General features: G+C 43.6%; 1 protein-coding gene across 15 annotated transcripts in view; it reads right to left on the reverse strand.

The window, feature by feature from the left end:
* Positions 1-23,076, reverse strand: part of celf2 (cugbp, Elav-like family member 2) — a 168,268-nt gene that overhangs the window by 17,428 nt on the left and 127,764 nt on the right. For 8 of the 15 annotated variants that reach the window (XM_041029668.1, XM_041029671.1, XM_041029666.1 and 5 more), the window contains 4 exons: positions 18,728-18,776; positions 14,640-14,774; positions 8,406-8,485; positions 1,364-1,525 (listed from right to left, as the gene is read on the reverse strand). In XM_041029668.1, the coding sequence (XP_040885602.1) occupies positions 1,364-1,525; positions 8,406-8,485; positions 14,640-14,774; positions 18,728-18,776 (426 nt within the window). Of the gene's footprint in view, positions 1-1,282; positions 1,526-8,405; positions 8,486-14,639; positions 14,775-18,727; positions 18,777-23,076 lie in introns of all 15 variants that reach the window. The other 7 variants (XM_041029661.1, XM_041029660.1, XM_041029659.1 and 4 more) reach the window with 1 other exon arrangement.

Here is a 23,076-nt window from a genome sequence, read left to right on the forward strand (position 1 = left end):
GAAACAAAGTGAGCTGGGTGGAAACAGAAAGCTTAATACATGTCTATACAATGCTACGCTGGGAAGCTAAACTCGTAATGAGCGGTTTAGCAATGTGGTTTTTGCATCAGTGCTCGATGAGTAAATGAGCTGCTAATATAGTTTGATCTCTCCTCTAAGCAAACAGTGTTTGTATTCCACCATGATTCTCCCAGACAAGTTGAGCATGAAAGCTCTAATCTAGCTGACTAATTAGATTCCAAAACAAAAGTGGAATACTGATGCTGTCAAAAACTCATCCTTCAAAGACTTGAATTAACAGCAAATTAACATCTTGTTTCCATTGTGTGTGATTTTTTCCTCCAGAATAGAGCTTAATCTTTTCAAAAGACTGAGAAAGAGGACTGAAAGAGCAGAAAAATCTGAGAGCCCAATTCACAAAACACTTATTATCTCAATTTTTTTCCCCCCAAAATAAATCAATATCCAGTAAAGGAGGGATGTTTGTCTGAGCTCTGTCTTCTCTTATTGAAAAGACAGGTGCAAATTGCACTTAGGATCAAACAAATTCAGAATCGAAACCCAAACTTTTGAGACGTTTATTTTTAAGGGAGTTTGTGCTGTTAATTTAGAAACTGAAGAGCAATGAGTGAAGGGTTAGCGCCAACATTTTCTGAGAATGAGTCTGAAAAGGCTGAGGGAGTGGAAGAGGCTGAGGTGTCTGAAAACAGAGAAACCCTGTAACCTCCCAATCAAACAAATCAACCAGTCTCACACACTGTGCAGTCGAGCCTTTATCCACAGGATAAAGATGAGAAAATATTTTGCAATTACAAATAAATTCTAGTATTTCTAATGTTTACAGGATCATTTAAGCATCAGGAACAGGATTAACTGAATATAAATGAACTCAGAAACATAATCACTGCAGATTTTTGTTCTTTCTCATTTTCTATAGAAAAGTCAGACAATTCAGTCTTAAATGAACATTTATGGAAGTCCTTCCTAGATATGTCTTTGAATTAAGAATTTCATTAAAATTACTTTGCATGGAGAATTTTAGAGTTAAATATGGAGTAATACACAGAGTGAAACACTGAATGCTTTCATTTCTTTCCTGTTCCTCTCAGCTTTAAATCCAATTCAGAGACACCACACTCCCGAGAGGAGGATGGAGGGAAGGAACAATGGCAGGGCTACAGGAGGAATTAGAGAACAAAAGACAGAAGGGAGGAAAAGATGGCAAGCCTGAGACAGTATTTTGGGACTTTTCGGGTTAAATGTTTTTGGCTGGGGCACTGACTGCGGTGGCGTTGGCCATGGGGCTGCAGTAAGGGGTGGAGGAGGTGATGATGGAGGTGGGTGACGCGGCGGCTCTCCTTACAGCCAGATACTGTGGGGTGAGGCCGCCCAGGCCGGTCAGGCTCCCCCAGGTGGTCGCACTGTTGAGCTGCTGCATCTGCTGTGCCAGCTGCTGCTGCAGACGCCGCTGCTCCTTGTCCTTCTGCGTGTCGGCGAATTTCACCACGATGGGAGACGAGCAGCCCTGTGGGGGAGGAAGAGGAGGAGAGGAAGAGGAGAAAGGAGGTGAAGCAGAAGGAGAGGAAAGAGAGGGGAAGGAGAGAGGGGAAGAGATGAAAAGGAAGAGAAGAGGAAAAACCGGACGAGAGGAAACATCAAGAAAGAGGAGGAGCAAAAAGGAGAAGACAAAACATTAAAGAGAAGAGAGGAAGGGAGGGAGATGAGCAAGAAAAAGAAGAGAGGCAAAAGAATAGAAGGAAAAAAGAGGAGGAAAGAAGAAACAAGAAGTGAAGAGGAGAGATGAGAGATGAGAAAAGGAAAAGAAAGAAAGAAGAGATTAAAGATGAGAAAGAAGAAAATAGGAGAGAGAGAAGGCAGGAGAGGAGAGGACAAAGAATAAAAAGAAAAGGGGAGAGAAGAGGGGTGAAGGGACGATGAGGAGGAGGAGAAGAAGGTTAATGAGGGAAGAGGAAACAGGAAAGAAATGCGTAGTGGATGTGGAGGAGACCAGAGGAGAGAGAAGGCAAGAGGAAGAGGAGCATGAAGAAAGGAGGAGGAGAAGAGACAAGGAGACAAACTTAAGAACTTTGTTTGCTTCCACACTCACTCGTTAAATAATAATTGCTGAGTGTAACTGAATGATTGATCGTAAATGATTAATACACTGTACACACACACACACACACACACACACACACACACACACCCAGGAGGACTTACAAAAGTGTATCCACAAAGACCAATCAACACACATTTTGTATTAACGAACTTTACATCAGAAAAGAAAAAAATCGATTAAAACTTCCTTCAAAAATTCTCTCTCACACACACACACACACTCAGTGACATGGGGACACACACACACACACACAGAGTCACACAGGAAACTTGACTCTAAAGCCAGAGGGGCTTTCTTCTTTCCCCCACAAGGGCTCAGTTATCTCTGAGTCCAGAACGGTTTCACCAGAAACAGATTTCCTGTGTTCTCCAACTATTTCATCACCTCATATGAAGAAAGACTTGATGTGTGTGTGTGTTGGTGTGTGTGTGTGTGTGTGTGTGTGTGTGTGTGTGTGTGAAAGAGGAAAATAGAGAGAGTGATTGGGATGGCCAGAGCATGAGGCCGAGAGGGCAAGAGGAAGATTTAGAGATTTGGACAATCAGCAGTGTGTGTGTGTGTGTGTGTGAACTGTCTGACACACACAAGCTCGAGGTGGGTAACATATCGAACACGTAGCACACACACCTACTGACAACTACAACTTAAAGGAGAATAAAACCCACAATGCTCCTGATTAAAGTCGCAGCGACGGCTGAAACACAGCGAAGCTGAAACCGCTAAGTCATAATCTATCACACCACACCATCACTCTGCAATCAAAGCCTAACTCGGGGCAAATCCGTACGAAAACAAAGGCAGTCTGCCACAGGAGAATAAAAACCTTTTGATTGGAACATTTAGTTTGAGACACGATCTGCACTCGGCGGGGGGCGGGGGGTGGGGTATGTCGAGTGTGTGTGTGTGAGTGAATGTACTGTAAATGTGAAACTTTGTCTGTACACGTGTATGTATGTGCTGTTACTTGAAGTGTGTGTTTCCTGTCGGAGAGAGTCTGCTGGCTCATCAGTAAAACTCCCAGCATGCACTTCATTTGGATTTTAATTCTCCTTCTGTTTTATGACAGAGGCTCGTTTTTTCCCCTATGTTTACCTCAGACGAGCATGGATGCAACTGATCATTATTTTAATTCATTTTTTAAAAAAGTATTTGATTACTTTTTAGATTGACTGATTAATAATTTTATTCATTAACAGTGAAAAATACCCTTCAAAAATGTAATAGTTAATAGTTTTTTGTCGATGGCATCAAAATGGATAAGTCACAGCGACCCTGTCTCTCTGGCAAAAACAAATTCTTTCTTTTGTTCTCTTAAAATCTCGGAAAATAATAAAGTAGAACAGCCCCAGCTGAGCGAGTAACCACGCAATAATAAAAGGAGTGAAAACTGAGCTAAAACAAACTTCTAACTCAGGTGATGTACATTTTTTGGTTGTGTTTTTCACAGCGCGTGTGTTTCCACGTGTGTGACCAGACACCTCCTCCTCCTCCTCTGTGGGCCGGGGCTCGACTTTATCAGCTGAATGAGCATGTCTCCTGTCTGACGGCGGCTCGGCCATATTTACTCCGTCACTCCACCAGTCATTTTCCCTCTTTATTCTGACCGCCGACAGATAAAGGAGAGGAGACGACGGGAGAATTGCATTCGGAGGGAGAGTGTCAGTCTGGGGCCTCGCCACTGCAGTCGATTCCCCTTGAGACAGGAGCTCCCTATCCCTCTCTGCTAAATATCTCATTACTCCAGCTGACACCCAGCGAGCGGGGGGAAATTCAGCCCAGAATGAGAGTCCTGCCCTGGGAGAGGGGCCGAGGGCTAGGGGTCCTCTACGCCTGGTGATGCTGGTTCTGCCTGAAAACCGGGCTTCACTTTAAAGCAACACACTGAATTTTTCAGGGAATTGGCCCGTTGGTCAGCTTTGCTCTGAAATGATGAGAACACATGGAGGGGAAGTGGCAGCTTATGCCATCTGTTGGTTTTTCGCTCAAAGAAACAAATCACCATTGATTTTACCGTAGGGGTATTTTTAATAATTCATCATAGATTAGCAACAGCTTGAACTTTCATATATCAAACACTGTGTGACTACAGTGCTAATCAGCCATGAGTGAGATGGAAAAAATCACTGACCAGGGAAAAACACGTTTTTAGTCAATCAGTCAAATCAAATGCCATTTTTGATTGTATATATGTCGAAATATTTCTTGCAATAACAATAAAAGGTATTTGGATTCTGTAATTACCTGCCTACGGTACCTACAGCAGTTTCCACTGTAAGCTGTGGAGTTCATTGCTCCTGTGCCTGCCCATCCTACAAACTATTTTTAGTCAGTTTCAAATATCTGACGAGGCAGTGATGTTTGTAGGTATTTGTCGCTGATGGGCGTCTGTGAAATGCCCACTGCTGTGTGCAATTATACCTCATGTTGTGTAAAACTAAATCTGTAAACCATCTGATTTGTATTGAATTGGCCACTTTTGAACACAAGCAGCAGGGGGCGCCGTGATGACTTTACTTCTCTACGGGAAAACATTTCATGAGTCTCCTGTATATTGTCAACGCTTAAAATACACAGAATTTATTAATAACAGGCAATAGCGTTATCCAGTGGAGGAATACTAATTTGTAGTCATAAAAAAGTTGTTATTGTTTTGTCTTAAATAGTCTCTGGTTTCACATATTTTAATAAAAACATGCCATTAGCTCCGTGTCGTTGGCGTAGCATCGATTTATTTTTGATAGTATGTCAGGAGAGATTTTCAGCTGCGTGCAGTCTGCCTCCCATGCTGCACAACTTTCACATCTTAGGAAAATAAAGCGCTCCGAGTGTCACAGGAGCCTGTCTGACCAGAAGATACGTCTACAGGGAAAACACTCCTTTCTGAGATGGTTTTTTTTTTTTGCCTGTTTCTTGTAATTCATGATAAATCTCCCACACAAAAACGCCTCAGATATCTATATCTTTACAGCATATATACTAATGGATGTCAGTGTTTTTTATCATTTAGCAGGTCGACTGTCCCTCATAAAAACTCCCACGTTTGATGTCTGGATATCACACCACACCTGTGACTGACAGGTGGGTCTGCGCAGGCTGATGGGTTGACAACCTTTAGTCTCGAAATGATACTGCGGACGTAGCAATAAGCACCTGACATAATTATGGTTTCCAAATTTGCAATGATGTAATTACAGCATTTGGAATATGTCTCAGCGCCTGCTTCAGGATGTGATGTGACCTCGTCTCTTTGTCCACACACACAAAAAGAAGTTGAACTTTTGTCTCTGACAGAAGTTACAGACTTGCGATCGACTTAACCAGGAGTTCACTCAGCTAATAAACCCGACTGTGCTCCCTGAAGCCAACTCTCTGAGACAACCGTGAAGAGAGCATTACACATCACTTCCCATCTTTCCCAAAATGCTTAGAGGCACTCATGCAAACTGAACTTATAAGCTCTGGTCAGTTTACCTTGAAAATCAATCTCTCATAGCTTTCAAGAGAGTTTATGTGCTCTGAACCTTCTCCACCTCATTTATTTACCGCTCACATAGCCTTTAAATGTCAAACCATGTGATCTTCCACCACTAATAGGACATCAGGAGGCTCTGTTAACTACAGGAGTTTGCACACTGCATGTACACATACATACAGAAGACAGTTTCAGAGCTGGTGTAATTAACCTGAGGTTGTATTCAGACGCTTTTAGACAAACACACCTGACTTGGTTTGCAAAGTCTTTGTGTTCGACTGACTGTGACAGAGCATATGGGATCATTCAGCCTTATACGGTGTCTTACACAACATCAGCCCCTGATTAATCTGATCTCCTGTTTTTTTTGTTAGTCTTTGTGTATCTGTTGCTTCTCTTCACTACAGTTGACAGATGTGTTTGTTCGCTATTTAAACAGACACTGCTCTGTTTTCTCTCATGCTCTACTTAAGCTCTCGTCTAAATGTGCTCGTGCGTTTGCGGTGGGGGGGTGTGTGTGTGTGTGCATGCAGCGAGGGCAGGATAATGTGCAAGTGGGCCTCTAGTGTCATGTGGAAAAAAAGTGAAAGGCGGGAAGAGAAATCAGTGTTGATGGAATGTTGCACAGGGGGAGCTGAGAGCTAAATGAGTCTTTATAAAGGGAGTGAATAATGTAAAGCACAAATCAACACAAATACAACACAATGAAGCCGACCCACTTCTGTTCTGCTGTGTCTTTAGAGGTTCGACAGTGAATTACCTGTCTCGCTCATATCCACTTTCATTACGGCCTGACATTCAGCAAGCATGTGTGTTTGGGTGAGATGTGTGTGTGTGTGTGTGCCTGTGTGTCTGTGTGTGTGTGCCAGTGTGTACCTGAATGTCACAGAGTAATGAGAATGGATATGACAGTGACAGGGCCATCGACGAATTGAGCGACCGGGCTGCCTCCCTTTCTCCTCGTGACATGTGGTGAGTACGTGCTGGGAAACACACACACACGCAAACAAACACACAAACACAAACGCACAATCTTGCTCTATCTAAGACAGTGGGGTGCAATAGAGCCAAGACAATAACCAAACTCTATTTACCAGACCTCATTCCCTCGTTCGGACCCGAAGTAATTACTTTTAAATTGCAAAACTGAGGAACATTAACAAACGGATGCGGCAATTTAGGTCCGCCTGGGGCTAGACAGCTTGTTTTCAAATGGAAATGAAGGTATTTTGCCATTGTCCACTGCAATATCGCTGTGTTACGGTTTAAGGCTTTTTTCTGTGAGCCTGATAAAAGCGAGGGACACTGGCAGTGTTTACCAGGCCCATTGTGGCAGACGACTGCTCAGAGCGAGGATAATTCTAGCTTAATACTAACGCTGTCAGAGGAGAGTGTCATTCCTTCTACTCAGAAAGACAGACACACTGCTGCTGCTGCTCGGCCACATAAATCAACACAGACACTTCACTGATATTCACAGGGTGACAACATAAACAAAAAAAAATATCCTGGCTCACAAACACAAACACACACACACACACACACACACAGAGGGAGGAGCACGCGTTTCCCCCATGTCAGGGTCACAGCACATCAATAGCAGCCATGATTATCATGATCAGCTCTAATGAGGGGGCTACAGGGGTGAATGCCACTCGTCTTTTTTCTTTAACACAGCCTGTTATTACCAGTTTTTGTCTCTCTCTCTCTGACTCACACACGTACACACACTCACGGTCGTGGTATACCCTGTAATTCTCTCCCAATCACAGCCCTGTCATCCTGCCCTGTCACCGGCCTGACAATGCCGACAAGGGCGACCCAAAACCGGGGGAACACAAAGGAGCTGCGGCTGAGTCCCCATTACGGCGCCGCTGGGGTCGCTGTGCAGCTGATGAGGTCTGTAACACCACCTGCCCATTGTGACTGCCATGTCAAAGGTGCTGCTTTTTTTTTTGTCACAATTTTGAGACTTTGCCAAAGTTTGTCCCACTTTAGAAATTTGGGACCACAACAGAGGGAATAAGAGGCGACAGCGCTGATTTCGTCACAAGTCGGCAGAGAGGAGGAAAAAGAGAGTAACGTCGGCGGCTTCTGCTAAAGAAACGGTTCTGAGTTGTTAAGATTTCAAAACCCTTTGAGACAAATTTGGCACTTTTGGGCTGAATGAATAAAGCTGAATTGATTTGAGTAGATTCCTCAGCAAGTGTTTAATTCAGCAGATATATAATAGAAGTCTGCTGCCAGATTTAAACAGTTCATCAGCTGCTTAAGTTAAAAATGACAAGACTATTGTTTAATTCCTAATTGATCACATGCTTAAGGATAAATGTTTCATGTGATATCTGTAGAGTTGAACAGTTGGTGTGAATAAGAGGTAGAAATTTATGGAAACTGAAGGTCTGATGATCGTTACAGTTTTCTGAGAGGTTTATCCTCTGACGATCTGGCATGAGCTGAATCTCCTGAATACGTTAACTGGTTCATCTACGTGAATTCTTAAAGTGATTTTTTTTTTACCCTTGTTTACAAAGAAATAAAAAAGAGATCAAGAAAGTCCATTTAACTTAGCACTGCTGCACCTGACAGAGTTCAGTTCAGACTCAAACTGGAAGAGTGATGAAAACGGCTCAAGGTTCAACCTAGAGAGTACAGTATGTTCACAGAGAGGTGACTCAGGGGCATACAGATATTCAAACATGAGACCAACATATTAAAGTGCCAGCACATTGACAGAGTGAAGTGCATGTATGAGAGGAGCTAGAGAGGCAGAGAGAGAAAGAGAGAGTTAAAGAAAGGGCAAGAGTACAGTACCTCCATAGTCTGAGACTGGTGCATGGCTTTGATTGCATTCTGTGCCATAGCTCTGGTGGAAAACGTGACAAACGCACATCCTGTAGGGAGGGAGGGGGGGGAGGAGGAGGGAGGGATGGAGGGACAGTGGAAGGGAGGAGGGAGGAGGGCAGAAGGGCAGGAGGAGGAGGAGGAGGGGGGAAGACAAGAAAGAACAAAAACAAGACAAAAGGGTTGGACACGTCGTTGTTATAAAAAAACCCAAAACAGAGATTGATACAGAGAACAGCTCACAGGTGGACAACAGTGTTCTCAGTCGCTGTAGAAACAACAGCCGAAAAATGAGCACAGTGTCATGACAACCACAACCCCTGCCCGACCCCGTCCCACCACCTCACCCCATCCACCGCCACCACAGGACATCTGAGACAACCACATTCACCATCGGGGCTTTGGATTGGCTGCTGAAGCCTTCCCCTCCTCCCTCCTCCCTCCTCCCCGTCTCTTCCTGTTACTGTCTTTTATTTTTACCTCTCGCTCCTACACACTGGCCGAATTAGTCATACCTGAATTCAACTGCTCTCCTCTCTCAACAACTCAATGTAAATCAGTCCAAATTTGCATGACAGCGATTTCGAATTCATGTGGGCCTGATTGGGCGCCTTGTTTCTCCCTCTGTCCAACAGGAAGGAGCTGTGGCGGCGGTGGGGCGGGGCGAGCCGGGACACAGTGTCTGCGGGGGCTCAGGAAGACGGGATCAGTAAGAAAATCACATTAATTCAATCCACAGAGAGACGGAGAAGAGAGGAAGAGAAGAGAGGAGGTGTGGTCGACGTCCTCCGTGACTGACACTGATTTTAGCCAATCAAGATTGGACACAGCCTGAGGCAGTTTTAGGGGAGTGTGTTATTGTTTTTTTGTGGGTAGGGGGTGATGCAAGGTTGTGTTTGTCTGGCTGGTTAGGGAGTGATTAGAGGAGATAATGTGAGAAGAGCTTCAACAACCCCCCAGGCTAATAATATGCTAACAAACTCACCAAGCCATGTTACCGCAGCCAGGCCTGAACTGATTACACACATGCTCACACACACAAAAAGGGCAGAGAGGAAAAAATAGAGGAGAAATTGTGAGGATGGATAATGCAACAGAAAGAGAGAGAGAGCGATGGGAAGGAAGGAAGGAAGGACAGATGTGTTGAGGAATAGATGTGATCATTGTCCTCTTCCACCTCTATCAAAAGTCGGCTGTGATAGAACGGGGCTGAGAGTGACGGACGGTCAGTTTTTCTCCGGCTTAAATCCAGTTTCATACGGAGGCTTTTCCCCGACAAAACACAAGAGGCAATGCTCTGCCACAGTAATACTACAATCATGTTTTTTAACCACTTTTTCGAAAAAACTCTTTCCGACACTCTCAGAGAAAGTTTCATCAACACTGGTCATTTGTTAAAACACTAAAAATGACCTATGTTTACGTTTTAATGACAAGCGGCCCCACGAATAATGACTGTCCTCTCTCAGAAGCAAAGGCAGAAGTAGTGTGACATTATTTTAGTGCTGAAAACCTCTTCGGGAGGAGGCTGAGGTGACATTGGCTGACTTTCACACCGGACATCCAGGTTCCCGTCCCTCCGCTTTCCAAAAGTCACCTTTGGTTTCTGTTAACACTGATTATGAGCTGGTTTTGTAATGGTCATTTGTGATGGTTTCTCTGTTGAAATCATAATGTACTGACATACGCCAGAGCAGAAAATACTCGTATTGATTATTTTGGAAGGAAGTGAAAAACAACCTATTTTGCAGTTTAGCAATGAGGACATGCTGAATCTGGGCTAACAGCAGTCAAAAGCCCAGAAACAGCCAGTAAGTAGCCCTCAAGTTAGCAGGTTTTTAACTATCAAACCAATATCTATAGAGTTTTGTGTCAAAATGATTGTTCATTCCATCTCTTTATTTTAAAAAATTTGACCTCCTTTTTTCCATTTTCATGTCCTTGCTAACTGCATATTATAGTTTTCTCACTTTTATATAAAACTGCCTCAGTGACGTAACATTAGAGCAGTATGGAGGTAATAAAAAGAGACTGAAGGTTATCAGATTCTGTGGCGCTGACCCAGTAAACATTTTAATGTGTCCTTTACAGTGCCGGGCTGCTGTGCTAGCTGCTGGTATTACTGTAGATAGGACATTGGAAAAGGGGTCATTTTTTCAACTGATTCAGGGGACTGTCTATTTTAGACAGGACTATTTTCCTGTCATTTAACTGCTTATTTTCCGGGAGGTTGCCCCTTCCTCTGCAGAGAAGCGCTGCCCCAGAAATGGATCAGTTCTGAAGGGGGCTTCCATTTGGGTTAGCCCTCCAGACTGGACTTGACAGGTCCTGACTCTATTTATAAAACTGTTCTGCTGCAACGTCACTGGTTGTCATCTAATGGAAACTCCTGGGTTTGTCTCCATTTGGCAAACAAAATTGCCCCCCCTCCCAAAAAAACATTTCTATCTTTAGCCAATTTCTGCAGCTTGAACCTTGAGGCTTCTAAATAAAGAATTTTTCAGCGCCTGAGCATTGATTCATTAAAGTCAAAGCTGTTAATGGTCAAAAAAAAAACAAAAAAAAAACTGGCTGGTTGTTGCGTGTCTTATTTTTCACGGCGCAGAGATGGGACGTGGCTTGAGAACTAAAAATACCTCACGGGCCGCATTCTGTCGTCAGCAGAGGAACCAAACAGTCCTTTAATGAAAGTAGGGTAGCTCCCCAGGCCCAGCCATCCACTGGTGGTGTGATCCATATTTTATTAATAGCGGGATGGTGGAGCGCTCTTCTGATTGATACCATGATTTAATAGGAGCTCAGCAGCGCAGCTAGGTGGGACTGAGGACCTCTGGGAGTTGCAGGCACGTTGAAATCCTTAAAGACCTATTTATTTCCAACCTGGTTCAGGGTTTTTGTTTACTAGCCAAACCAAAACTGAACTACCAGCTTTTTCTCTTTGCCTTGCGTCAGCCTCTAAGTGGTTTATATTAGTTCTACAGAGACGAGGATGTGGCCATCGCATCTGAAATATTCATGAGGACAAAAGAGAGGAGCTGAAAAGGGATGGAAGAAGGAAACAGGGAAGGGAGGGAAGGAGGCCGATGTGGGATGTCTGGGAAAAGGAGGACAAATTAATGCAAGAGAGGATTCTAGGACAGCCAGGGTGAATGTAGAGATAGGGAGGGTGGTGCTGCTTCAAGAAGCAAAGCAACATGGGAGTTTGAGTAGTTTAGTTTGAGGCAGAGATTGGTTCTAGATAGAGGCAACCTTGAGGAGAAAGAGAGAGAAGGCACATTGAGAAAGTAAGACTCGAGTCGACAATAAAACATCCATAACGTCCGACAACCACAAAAAAAATAAACGTGACCGACAGATCCACATGGAACCTGCGTGACGATGACAGTGACAGCGACAGCTCGTGTGACAGGAGGAGGAGGAGGAATAGGAGGACAGAGAGTTTCAAAAGCCCCTCCATCTCCTCAGCACATAGAAACCACAAAGGGGAGAGGGGAGGGGGGGGGGTAGGGAGCATCGGGAGGATGGTAGAAATCACATGGGCGGGTAGGCAGGTGTGTGTATGCGATGCGTGTTTGTGAGGAGGAATGGTGGATGATGGGTCCCTATGGGTCCCTATGTTACTACAAGGACTATTTATAGAGGTAGAATAGCTGAGATGGGAGTGACAGATGAGACGGTGGGTTTTCAGTTGGTAGGACTCGCCAGTTCTGGTCATACGTCTCCTTTATGACCCACTGAGTGGCGACTGTGGTCATTTTTAGAGTGGTTACTTTCAGCCGTTGACCCTGGTTTGTTTGAAAACACATTCTTCAAACTCAGGGATCAACAAATCCGATCGGTTTGACATCTTGTAAATGGGACCAACCAATTGAAACCAGCCCTGGAGCACTTTGTTTAGAGAACATTATGTGGCCACAATGTGCGAATTACACGAAGCAAACCATGATTTAAATGGGTAGACTGTTTGCCTTCGCCCGGTGCCGCGGCAGCTCGCTCCCGCCTCCAAATCAAGTGAAGCAACTTACAGTTTCTGAGACGTTGCCACATTTGGAGTCACGATCAAATTTGCTCTTGTGGTCACAGATTATTTGCCATTGTTGCTGCGTGACCTCCTGCCAAGTCTCAGAGTGGCCAAATCAGTGCTTACTCTCCTCACCAACCGAGAGGAGGAAAGAAGAATGGCTATTACAGGGGTTTCTTTGTGGGTTTTCAGTAATCCTCGTGATTTGCTTGAAATTTTGCTTTTTATGGCCGGAATTCAAACCACAATGAGTTTTTAGTACAGACCAAAATGTGTTCGTAGCACAACTGTAACTGAGTCTAACTGTCAAGCACCAAATTAAACGCCCGGTCAGATTCATATTCTTTACATTTTCTCTCATCAAACACTTTATGATTACAGTCAAAATTATGCCAGTTTCCCATGGTTTTTTTTGTTCAGGTATTAAGCCAATATTTAACATCTGAGGACTCTGACTCTTCTATTAAATAAAAAAAAAGCAGTTTTGTAGGGAAACATAAATATTTGTCAGGGTAAGGTATCAAAACCGGTATTTCTGCATTTTGAACACATATTTTTAAACATCATCCTGTCTACTTCCTCTATTTTCCTTTCTTTCCTTCCTAAAAGCACGTCGTAACCATCGATGAAAGGGAAGGCTGCTTTAATAAGGCTCTGAAATTTGTAAAATCTAACAGTGCACATGGTAAATGCAGCAGAGCAGCACCTCGTCCTCTCACTGGGACTGCAGGTTCACGAACCTCAGTGTCAGTGTGGAAGTATCAAGGAGCTTAGGACTGGCTTACGGTAAGGCTAAACTGGAACGGCAGGGAAGGTGACAGATATGAATGGAGGTTAGGAGGTCAGAGGAGGTGGAGGGGGAGGGGGAGTGATCGGGGGCTGAGGCTGAGAGAGCAAGAGGGGGAGAAAAAAGAGAGAGAGAGAGGGAAAAGATATACAGAGCGAAACGGAGAATCGTGTATTCACAGTGGCCACAGCAGCCTCGAGATGTCACTGAAGTTCATTTGTATTTACTTGAACGTGGCTCTTTCAAACCCTTGAAGGAAATCTTGACTTGTTTTCCAAGAGGCAGCTGGTTGACAACAGGATCTGATACAAGGCTTTCAGCGCACAAACAATGCATCACATAAGCTGAGCCTCACTGTCCAGGTCAGCAGAGAACGTCTCAGAAAACATATTACTATTTCTAATGGATTTCTGTTTCACTGAGGGAAAATACAATCCTCACTACATGAGACAATGTTCAGGGTATTTGCTGGTTTTTTTTTTTTTTCTGCTGCGTTCTCCAGTTTGGTCCTGCCATGCTACAGGAAACAGTCGGTTGTACCACCGAGTCATTCTACAGGGACTTTAAGCAACAACATGCAGGAAAGAAGAATATCTGTCCTCCATAAGCTGATGCCCCACGTGTTGTGTGGTCTGATCAAAACAGCTAAAGACTATTTTGGTTAAATGGGGGGATTTTTATTTTACAGTCCCAGACAAACGTCGATCGCACAATATTTAAGGCTCATCATTTTTTTTTTTTTTTTTTTTACTGATTGTCGCAAAAAACGATTTAGTTTTTTGAAATGAGGCAGAACAGTTTAAACCATCTGTCACCTTAAGTTTATGTCTCCAAAAGTTTTTATGTTTCCTGCTGCCAGAAGACACTAATCACCACAGTTTACAGTAAACAACATCTTGCGACATTGACAGCTCATGAAAAACTTCCAGTAAAATACTGTGAGGGAAAAACATTTGAAAGCAGGCGAATGAGGTGAGGTGATTATGCAGGAAAATACTTGGTTGGTTAAAGTAGAAACTGGGTGAAACTATGCTTTTAAAGTCAGTTTTCAGCTGTTTTGTTGTTTTCTGATGTTTTTTAAATAATGACAATAAATACGGATAAAGTCCAAGTTTTGTTGGAGACATAAAAACTAAAAATAATGAGCCCGTCCTAAATATTATCAGTTACTTTAATGTAAAAAGTTGTTTATACTCTGAGACAGCTGTTTGCTCAGAAGCCATTTTCAACCAGTCAACTCTTGTCACGCAGTCAGAGGTAAATACGTCCTCCAGAACTTTGAGTCATGAGACAAGTGGACACAATGAACTGCAGCAGCTGCTGGAGGCCGTTCGGGCGCCAATATTCACATGAGGAGTAGTAAGTGTGGATGGAAGCGAGTCGGAGCGGCACACACCTCTGCTGAGTCCGTCGGGCCCTCGGAGGATCCGGCACTCCTCGATCTGTCCGAATGCGGAGAACATGACCCGGATGTCGTTCTCGTTGCACTTCTTCGACACCATGCCGATAAACAACTTCCTGTCTTCCACCGCTGCAGAGCCAAGAAGAAGAAGAAGGGGAAAACAGTGTTAATGAACGGCTGGAACAGCTTCAGTATGTGGATCTGTTGCTGAATATTTCAGTATGTTTTTATTGTTCTTTTTATTTCTAATATTTTTTTCTGAATTGTATATTTATCTGCTTCTTTCTTTTTAAAGGAACAGTTTGATAATTTGGGAAATATGCTTCAGACATTTATCTCTCAACAAGGAAGCATATTGTTTTCTAAAATCCTGAAATCTTCCTTTAATTATATATTATTTTGTGTATTGTATGGAGGGAGGCGGCCAGAGCACAAGCTTCACATTGCACTGGAATCTGATGTTCCTAAAACATACAACAACGATGATAAACTGAAAAATAGGGACGGAGAAGAAAAGATTGGTAAGATCAAAGAGAGAGAAAAAGACAAAATAAAACAAAGACAAAAAAAAGATAAAACAAAAACAGAAAAATCCAGAAAAATAGAACGAGACAGAACAAAACACGGCAATCAAAAGAAACAGTCAAAGAAAGAAGGAAAGAAAGAAAGAAAAAAGACAGTGGGAGAGAGATGAAGACAGACAGAGTTCATGTATTTCATCATGCCATCTGCGAGGCTCTGATCAATGTCTCATTATCACTTCAACACCGACTGCGTGCTGAGACTCTCCAGCTTGTCCTCTCTCACCCTCTTCCTCCCTCCACCTCTCCTCCTCTCTCCTCAGTCTTTCTCCCCCATGGGCCCCTCACCTTCTCCTTCGCTGACACAATCCCTCCTTCTCAGGTGCAATCTCGAGGAATGGGAGCCGGCTGCAGGTAATGGTGAGAAACTCGGGCTGTGTTTCACTGTGTGTGTGTGTGTGTGTGTGTGTGTGTGAGGTTAAGTGTGAATTAAGCAATAAAACAATATGTGTGTGTGTGTGCTTGTGTTTATGCGTTTCCACCACATTCAATGTAATGCTAATCCAATTCATTTTTAATGAGGAAACTGTCAGCTCTTACCGCGAGGCGAAAGAGATAAGCGGTCTGTTGCACTCTGGGAAATCAATAGCGCACTTGTTTATTTTGCTGTTTGAATTGTTTGTGTGTTTAAAAAACAAACCGTCGGGATACGCTGCCAAGATAAGTGTTGTTTCAAAAAGCTTTAACTCCTTTGTACACAGCGTGTGTGTGTGCGCGTGTGTGCACATCACTCCAGAGGAAGATTACCACAAGTCTAACAGCAATGTAATTAATTTACTCTGTGTCGATAGAAAAGAAAGAGAGGAGATATCGTTACAATTGACTGTTTCTGTTTTTCGGACGAGGCGCACAGGCAGGCGGGCGGGCGGGCGGGCGATAAGACTCATAAAGCCGAGTCTGGGATCATCTGGAGTCAGCTTTGCATTCTGGGATGAGTTGGAGCAGAATTGGCTTCATGCTGAGTTTTAACACATTAACAGATACAAGAAAAAAAAAAAAAGAATCACAAAGGTTTAAGCAAAAAGAAAAAAAAACTGCACAAGATTTACTAATAATGTTATCTCTCTGTTACACTGTACATCTCTCCGTCTCTCTTCTTTCATCTCCTCCACTGACTAAACTAATAAACCTCGGAGCAGCCATTCGTCACTGTTACAGCGACTCTAACACTGGGTTTATTAAAGGTCATTACCATTAAGTGGATGGATATGTTACGTATGGTCTACTCCATATTTCAGCATTCTGGCTGTGAGTAGCGGCTGCTTTATTAAGTTCCACCATCGTTACCCTGACGGTTATGTCTTATAAAGTCGTATTTTGCCATATTTCAGTGGAGCAGATGATGGCTTTTATAAGGATTTCTCCTCTGCCTTGCTGGATACTGTCATTTTATTGTATTCCCCTGCAGTGGACAGTGATATAGCAGGTGGCTTATGATGCTACTCCATCGTCTGTGTGTCATCCAGAAGGACTGCAGCTATGGTGAAGCCTGTGCTTTTAATATGTATGCACACACACACACACACACACACACACACACACACACACACACACACACACACACACACACACACACACACACACACACACACACACACACAGGGTTCCTGCAGGTGTCAGAAAAACACCTTCCAAACTTTGGAAACCTTATTTAAAAAAAAAAAAAAAAAAAATCAACAACCTGCAACTCAATTTAAATGGTCAGTTCATCCAATCATGGTTTTATAGTATCCATTTTTATATTCTGCTCAATTACTCAGCTTTAAGGGTCAGTTCACCCACATTGCAAAAGCACACATTTTCTCACTTAGCCATGCAAATAATTTCAGTTTTATTTGCTAAAATTTTCAGATATCAGCTGCTGTGATTTCTTGAGCTCTGCCACACTGAATAATTCACGGACATCGCTGACGGAAACTTTCATTTGGAAATAATTTGTACCAAAGGTATAAGAACTGTCCACACTGAGTTCCTTCAGTTATTCAGAGAAACCACACATTGGTTCCTGGGTGAATCAGAGGACAGAGGACAGAGGACAGTCAGCTTTTGTTTAGGGACATCATGTCCAAAATGTTTGCTTCCTTCTCCCACAAAACTGAAACATTACTGTCATTACTGCCTTTTCCAAATCTACCTCGATTAAATATCACTGAACGTAATGAACCTGACAAATTACATCAATGTTATTGCTGCATCAAAATGAAACCAATTAAAAACAGATTGGAATAACAGGGCAACAAAATTCGGATCTTGTGTAACTGTCTTTAAAGGCACAATGAAATAAAAAAATCCTGTTATCTAAGCTTGTAGCTCACCTGGGGCCATGTATGTACAATTTTAATCCAATCAAATATGAAGCTTCCCGTCATATAAAACTACACTTGACTTCTTTGGCTTGTGGCTCGTAGCTGTAGGGTCAAGGGTCATTGTCAGGTGCAGGAAACCTTGTGTATATTCCCAAAAGTTATTCATTTCTTCTTCTGGTGATTTAATGACGTGTGTGTGTGTGTGTGTGTGTGTGTTATGCAGCTTCAGTTCCCTGCAGCTCTCCAGAGACTCCATGAACGAAAGGTCAGAAGCCTTGAATCAAAAGCCCTGGCCATGCTTTACATTTACAGAAGCTAAACGTCCTTGAATAACATGTGAATAATGTTTGCTATAAACTCATTACCCAGATGTTTTGGGAGATAATTTTATTTTTATTTAGCGATGAAATGATGAATCTGTGAGTCGTTTTAAAGATTTACGTCCTCAGTGGGAACCAAAGGGCCTGAGTGCCTCAGACAGGGTAGAAACATCATAAAGTATTTATAGTTGCACTAACATATTGTTGTCTTTTCATGGGATTTGTTGACAATATGAGAAACACAGAATAACAGCAGCCCTCTCCTTTAAAGCAACCCCAAGACTTCCTGTGGTACACACTGTCCAACAGCTTCCTCATTAGAATGAGAAGGAATGGAGGGAGAGGCTCGGTATAGGAAATCAATTCAGAACTGGATCTGCAATATGTAGTTTGGAAATGGGGTGATCTGAGGACAGAGTGTGTGACAGTGTGTGTGTGTGTGTGCGTGTGTGTGTGAGACAGATGCATTAAGGCAAATATGTGTGTGTGTGTGCAGTGAGAGGAGGGTGCATGCAGCATGTTTGTATGAGCGAGCAGCCACAGGGGAGAGAGTCTGGTTCACCACGAGGCCAAAACGATTCAACTTTCACTGACCTCCTTCCCAAGCACCTTAATAATTCATCACACATATAAAAATATATTTATATATATCAGCATTTCCCCCCCATCGCTCTCTTCCTCTATTTCTCTCTATGTCTTTCGCTCAGTCTTTTCCCCCCAGTCCCTCGTTCTGTCTGCCAGTCAGGCAGCGAGCAAACACATGGGTGAGATAGCTATTACCAAGCAAATTCAAAAAGGCTGTTGATGCACGCGTGTGTGATACTGATGCATCTGTGCGTGTGTGTGTGTGTGTGTGTGTGTGTGTGGCCACTTACCATTAGATTTCTCACTGTCTGCAGGTTTCATCTGGATAGGGTGGTGCATCTGTAGAGACAAAAAACAAAAAGGACAAAAATACATTAAATGCTGTTTTTACACAAACACAAATACAACCAGACACATGCTTTATCTACGTTACATCCAGATATGATTCAGTACATAATCACTTACACATGCTCTAAGTGCATGTTCATTTCCCAGATAAGAAACGTGATTACTACCAGATACAAATCTGGGGAACCTGGGGCTGAATCTCTTCAGCGCAGAAGGTGGTGGCAGGTCACTTACAGTGGTTTGCTAAATGCCAGAAACACGGAGAAGATAAGGAGCAGGACCAAGACCACATTCCAGAGCCCGAGCGAGAGAGAAGACGCAGAAGAAGAAGAAAGAGAAGAGTCTCAGCTTAGGAAGCTAATAACTAGCAGAAGCTAACACAACCACAGGTGACCTTTCTGCTTGTCATATGACCATTCACTCGCTCAGCCTCACACAGTAACAGTACGGTGAAACACTTCACCTCCGAGCTCCGACTGTTTCACATAATAAAGTGACCAAATGTCATTTACACCTGAGATTCAGTCACGATGAGATCCTGAAAATGTTCTCCGTGCATCTACCCCTTTCATTATCTGTGTTTTTGCGTGCTCAGAGATAAGATACCCAGATACGGATTGGATGTTTATTCCAGGTGTAAACAGGGTCCAAAGCTCACATTTACACTTGTCTTTTTAGATATTGGAAATCTCTCTGATGTGCCCAAAAAGCAGTGTAATGGAGCTGAATGATGGATGTGTTTGTAAGGTGGTGGGTCTTCTTTTATGGAAAACAAGAAAACACTTCACAGATGAGAAGGCTTTGTCACCTCCACCCCCTCCTGCACCTCCTTCAATATCTCCTCCTCTGTCCCTTTTTTATTCCCTCCATCTCTCTTTCCTTTATGGGAGATTATGTGGCTGTTTGATCTGCAGAGAGACGAATGACAGTGATTCTCCAAATCTAGCCCGGTATCAATCACACTCAGAGTCAAATACCAGCCGTGAGTGAGTGTGTGTGTGTCTGTGCGTGTGCGCATAAGTGTGTGTGTGTCCATACGAGTGTGTATGTGCCCTGTCTTACCTATAATGCCCCTGGGCTCAGTCACGCTGTGACAGGAGGCTTTGATCTTCCAATTCTATCACACACCTTTATCCCGACTCTCTCCCTCTTGCTCTCTTCCTTATCATCCTCACTCTCTGCTTTTTTTTCTTCTTCTCACAGACACACGCACTTGCACACATCAAGTCTGTCCGTTGATTAGTTCCCAAAAATGCCTGATGGGGGCAGTCAACGGTGCAGGAGCCAGAAACAAAGACAGAACAGAAGAATGAAGCAGTGCAAATTGCACACCTCCACCTGCCACGTGCACTGCAGACTGCAGATCGAAGAGTCAGCCGTCACTGACTCCCTCAGAACAAAACAAGTAATTCAAGGTGTGACTACTGAATGGCAGCATGTACGGAAAACAAGAGAGGAAGGACAAGGAGCAGCATCTGCAAATTTCTACATGAAGGACAATTCAGAAAAAAAGAAAGGAACAAAATATATGAGGATATAAAGACAATGAAGCGAAAAAGACAAAGAGGTAAAGAAACGACCTCGCAGGGCAACACGGGCGACTCTCCTCTACAGAGCGCCGCTGAGGTTTGTTGAAAAAGTCGCTAGATTTGTCTCCAGGAGCTTTTTTGAAATAGAAACGGTCAATTCATTTTGAAAGAGCAGCAGCCAGTCGGGAAAATACTGAGTCACTCAGTCAGTCAGCGACAAGCGTTCAGGTTTATAGGGCTGGCCCCGCTGCTGCAGCTCAGCCAAAAATAAAATGAGAAAGACGAAGGTTCAGGATGAAGAATAAAGGTCCAAGAGAGAGACAGTGAGACAGATGGAAGGAAGAGGGCTGTAGACGCAGGACAGACAGGAAACCCTTCAGGCTGCAGCTTTAGTACAGTATCACTAACACAAGGACAGATGCAGGGACATGGAGGAGGAGGTGTGTGTGTGTGTGCGCGCGTGTGTGTGTGTGTGTGTAGTGTGGGTTGAAGCCACATCAAAAGGAGGAAAGTCATGTCAAAGCAAACCTGGAAGTCACATCAAGTCAGTTCTTGTTAATCCATTTCAAAGTCTGTCCTCTAAAGGCAAAAAACAAAAACAAAAAAACAAAAACCATGACAGCATCCGCCGTGCTGCCGTCATTCACACTCAAAAAGCACTGCCAAAAGCCGCCACGCACACGCACACACACCCCCACACATGTATACAAACATAAACCGCACACACACTAACACAGGTACAAAAACTCTGTCTGGCTTTCAGGCGCCTCCTCCTCAGGTCTGTCTACCGAGAATGCCCGGCGGGCGGCGGTGCTGTCGACATGTTTGATCTGAGCGAGCTCCCGCCGAGACCCACAAAGCAAGACTCTCCTCTTGCTACCCCACAATTCCACAGTGCTGTTTCTTCTTGCCTGGCAGGCCCACAGCCGCAGTCTGCCATTCATTATGTGCTCAGCAGGAGCCCGGCAAAACTACTAAGTCCTCGCCGCGCTCAGGCTCATAACAAGCACAGAGAACGAAAAACTTCACTTCGTAAAGCCATGTGTGGAGCCGGCTTGATGCTGCGCTGGCATTTAGTTTTACAAATGTATCTGTCTAGTCAGTAGGCTGCTTAATCTACTTCCTGTTTACCTGTGACATCCTACATAAGAGCTATTACCTCCTCCTGTCCCAAAAACCTTGTTTTTAGTTTTGTCTTCTCCGCTCCTCCAAGAGCTGAGTCTGTTTTCTTTGGTAAATCTTTAATTGAAGTGGTCCTCATTAGCCGCTCTAAGCCGCTGACATAATAATTAATCAGAACACGATTTACAAAATATGAAAAAAGAAAAAAGAGCTGAACGCTTTACAGGGCAGCTGCACACTTAATGACAGAAAGTTGAATTGAATGTGATTTCCTGATGTTTTACTGACAAGTTGCAAAAGTTTGCCTGTGCTTTAAGGAGCTTATTATCTGCTCACAATGCATCCGCAGTGCACTTGAAATAAAGTGTCGCCATTTGTTTTTAATCATTTTTAGAGCACCTGAATTGCCTTATTACAAGCTGCATAGTTCAGTTCTGATTGACTGAGTCACACTGGGCGCTGCTGTAAAATACATGATAAATGCACACCTTTGAAAATCGATTAACATTTCATTTACATATTAATGTGCAAACTGGAAGTCAACACTCACTCTGCTGATAATGAGCTGCTGAGCCGCCATGTTGTCACTGTTTAAGAACTACACTGCTGAGAATAACAGCTCCTCTTAGCTGCTCCACAATCACAGCAGAGCAATCTGTTATATTTATTAACCCGCTATAAAACTGATCTGGATTCATAGTTCTCGAGCAGCTGCTACACGTGCACCAGAATCATCGGTGATTATTGGTTCATTTGTACCTAAATTAAACTTGCTGACTACACTCGTAACGTCTTCGACACTCGATTGTGACTCATACTTGATCTGCTCAGTGACACATTAAAAAGTGTTGCTCAGATTTTCTTTTTTTTTTCCTTTTTTTTTTTTTAGCTCGCCCAAAACAAAACAAAACATCATTTCATTCACTTCAATTATTCATTTTCTATCCAGTGAGTTTTAGCCACTGGCACAACGTCAAAGCCTCATGGAAGCTGTAGCGGTTGAATACTAACCACAGGATCATGATTATATCTTTAAGCTTTCACCAACATCTACAGCTCTATATACAACTTTCAGCAGCTGCTGGTGCTTTGAAAGGTTACATGTATATGAATGTGTATGTGTATGTGCTTAGATTAGACTGATATACTGAGCATGACAAGGCAAAGTTGTGTCTAATCACCAGAACATGTTTAAGCATGAGGGAAGCCATAAGGTCCACATTACACCAGAGGGATCAGAGTGCAGCGGGCAGCCAGGATGGATTTTACGACCTTCCAGTTATGGGACAGTCTCTTTAATCACCCCCCCCCCCCCCCCCCCCGTCCTGTCTGAGGCGAGGTGTCTATCTGTCAGACGAGCTGATGAAATGCCACCCGCCCACCCCCCCCTCTTTTCCTTTCAGCTTTTTTATCTTTATATCCTCATCATGCACAGAGTCTCCCAGCAACCTGGCCGCCTTTCAGGCAGTCTACACCCCCCACCCCCACGCCCCCACGCCCCACATGCCCCAACTGGCCGCCCGTTAAATAGTCCCTCTTGGTACATCGGGTGCAGGAAACCCTACACTTCCTAAATGTTAACTGCTGTTCTTGGGTTAATGCTATCTCCTGTCGCCTCATCTCACTGGCTGAAGTCTTCC

This window comes from Toxotes jaculatrix, chromosome 22 (assembly GCF_017976425.1).
Source record: "Toxotes jaculatrix isolate fToxJac2 chromosome 22, fToxJac2.pri, whole genome shotgun sequence".
Taxonomy (NCBI): Eukaryota; Metazoa; Chordata; class Actinopteri; family Toxotidae; genus Toxotes; species Toxotes jaculatrix.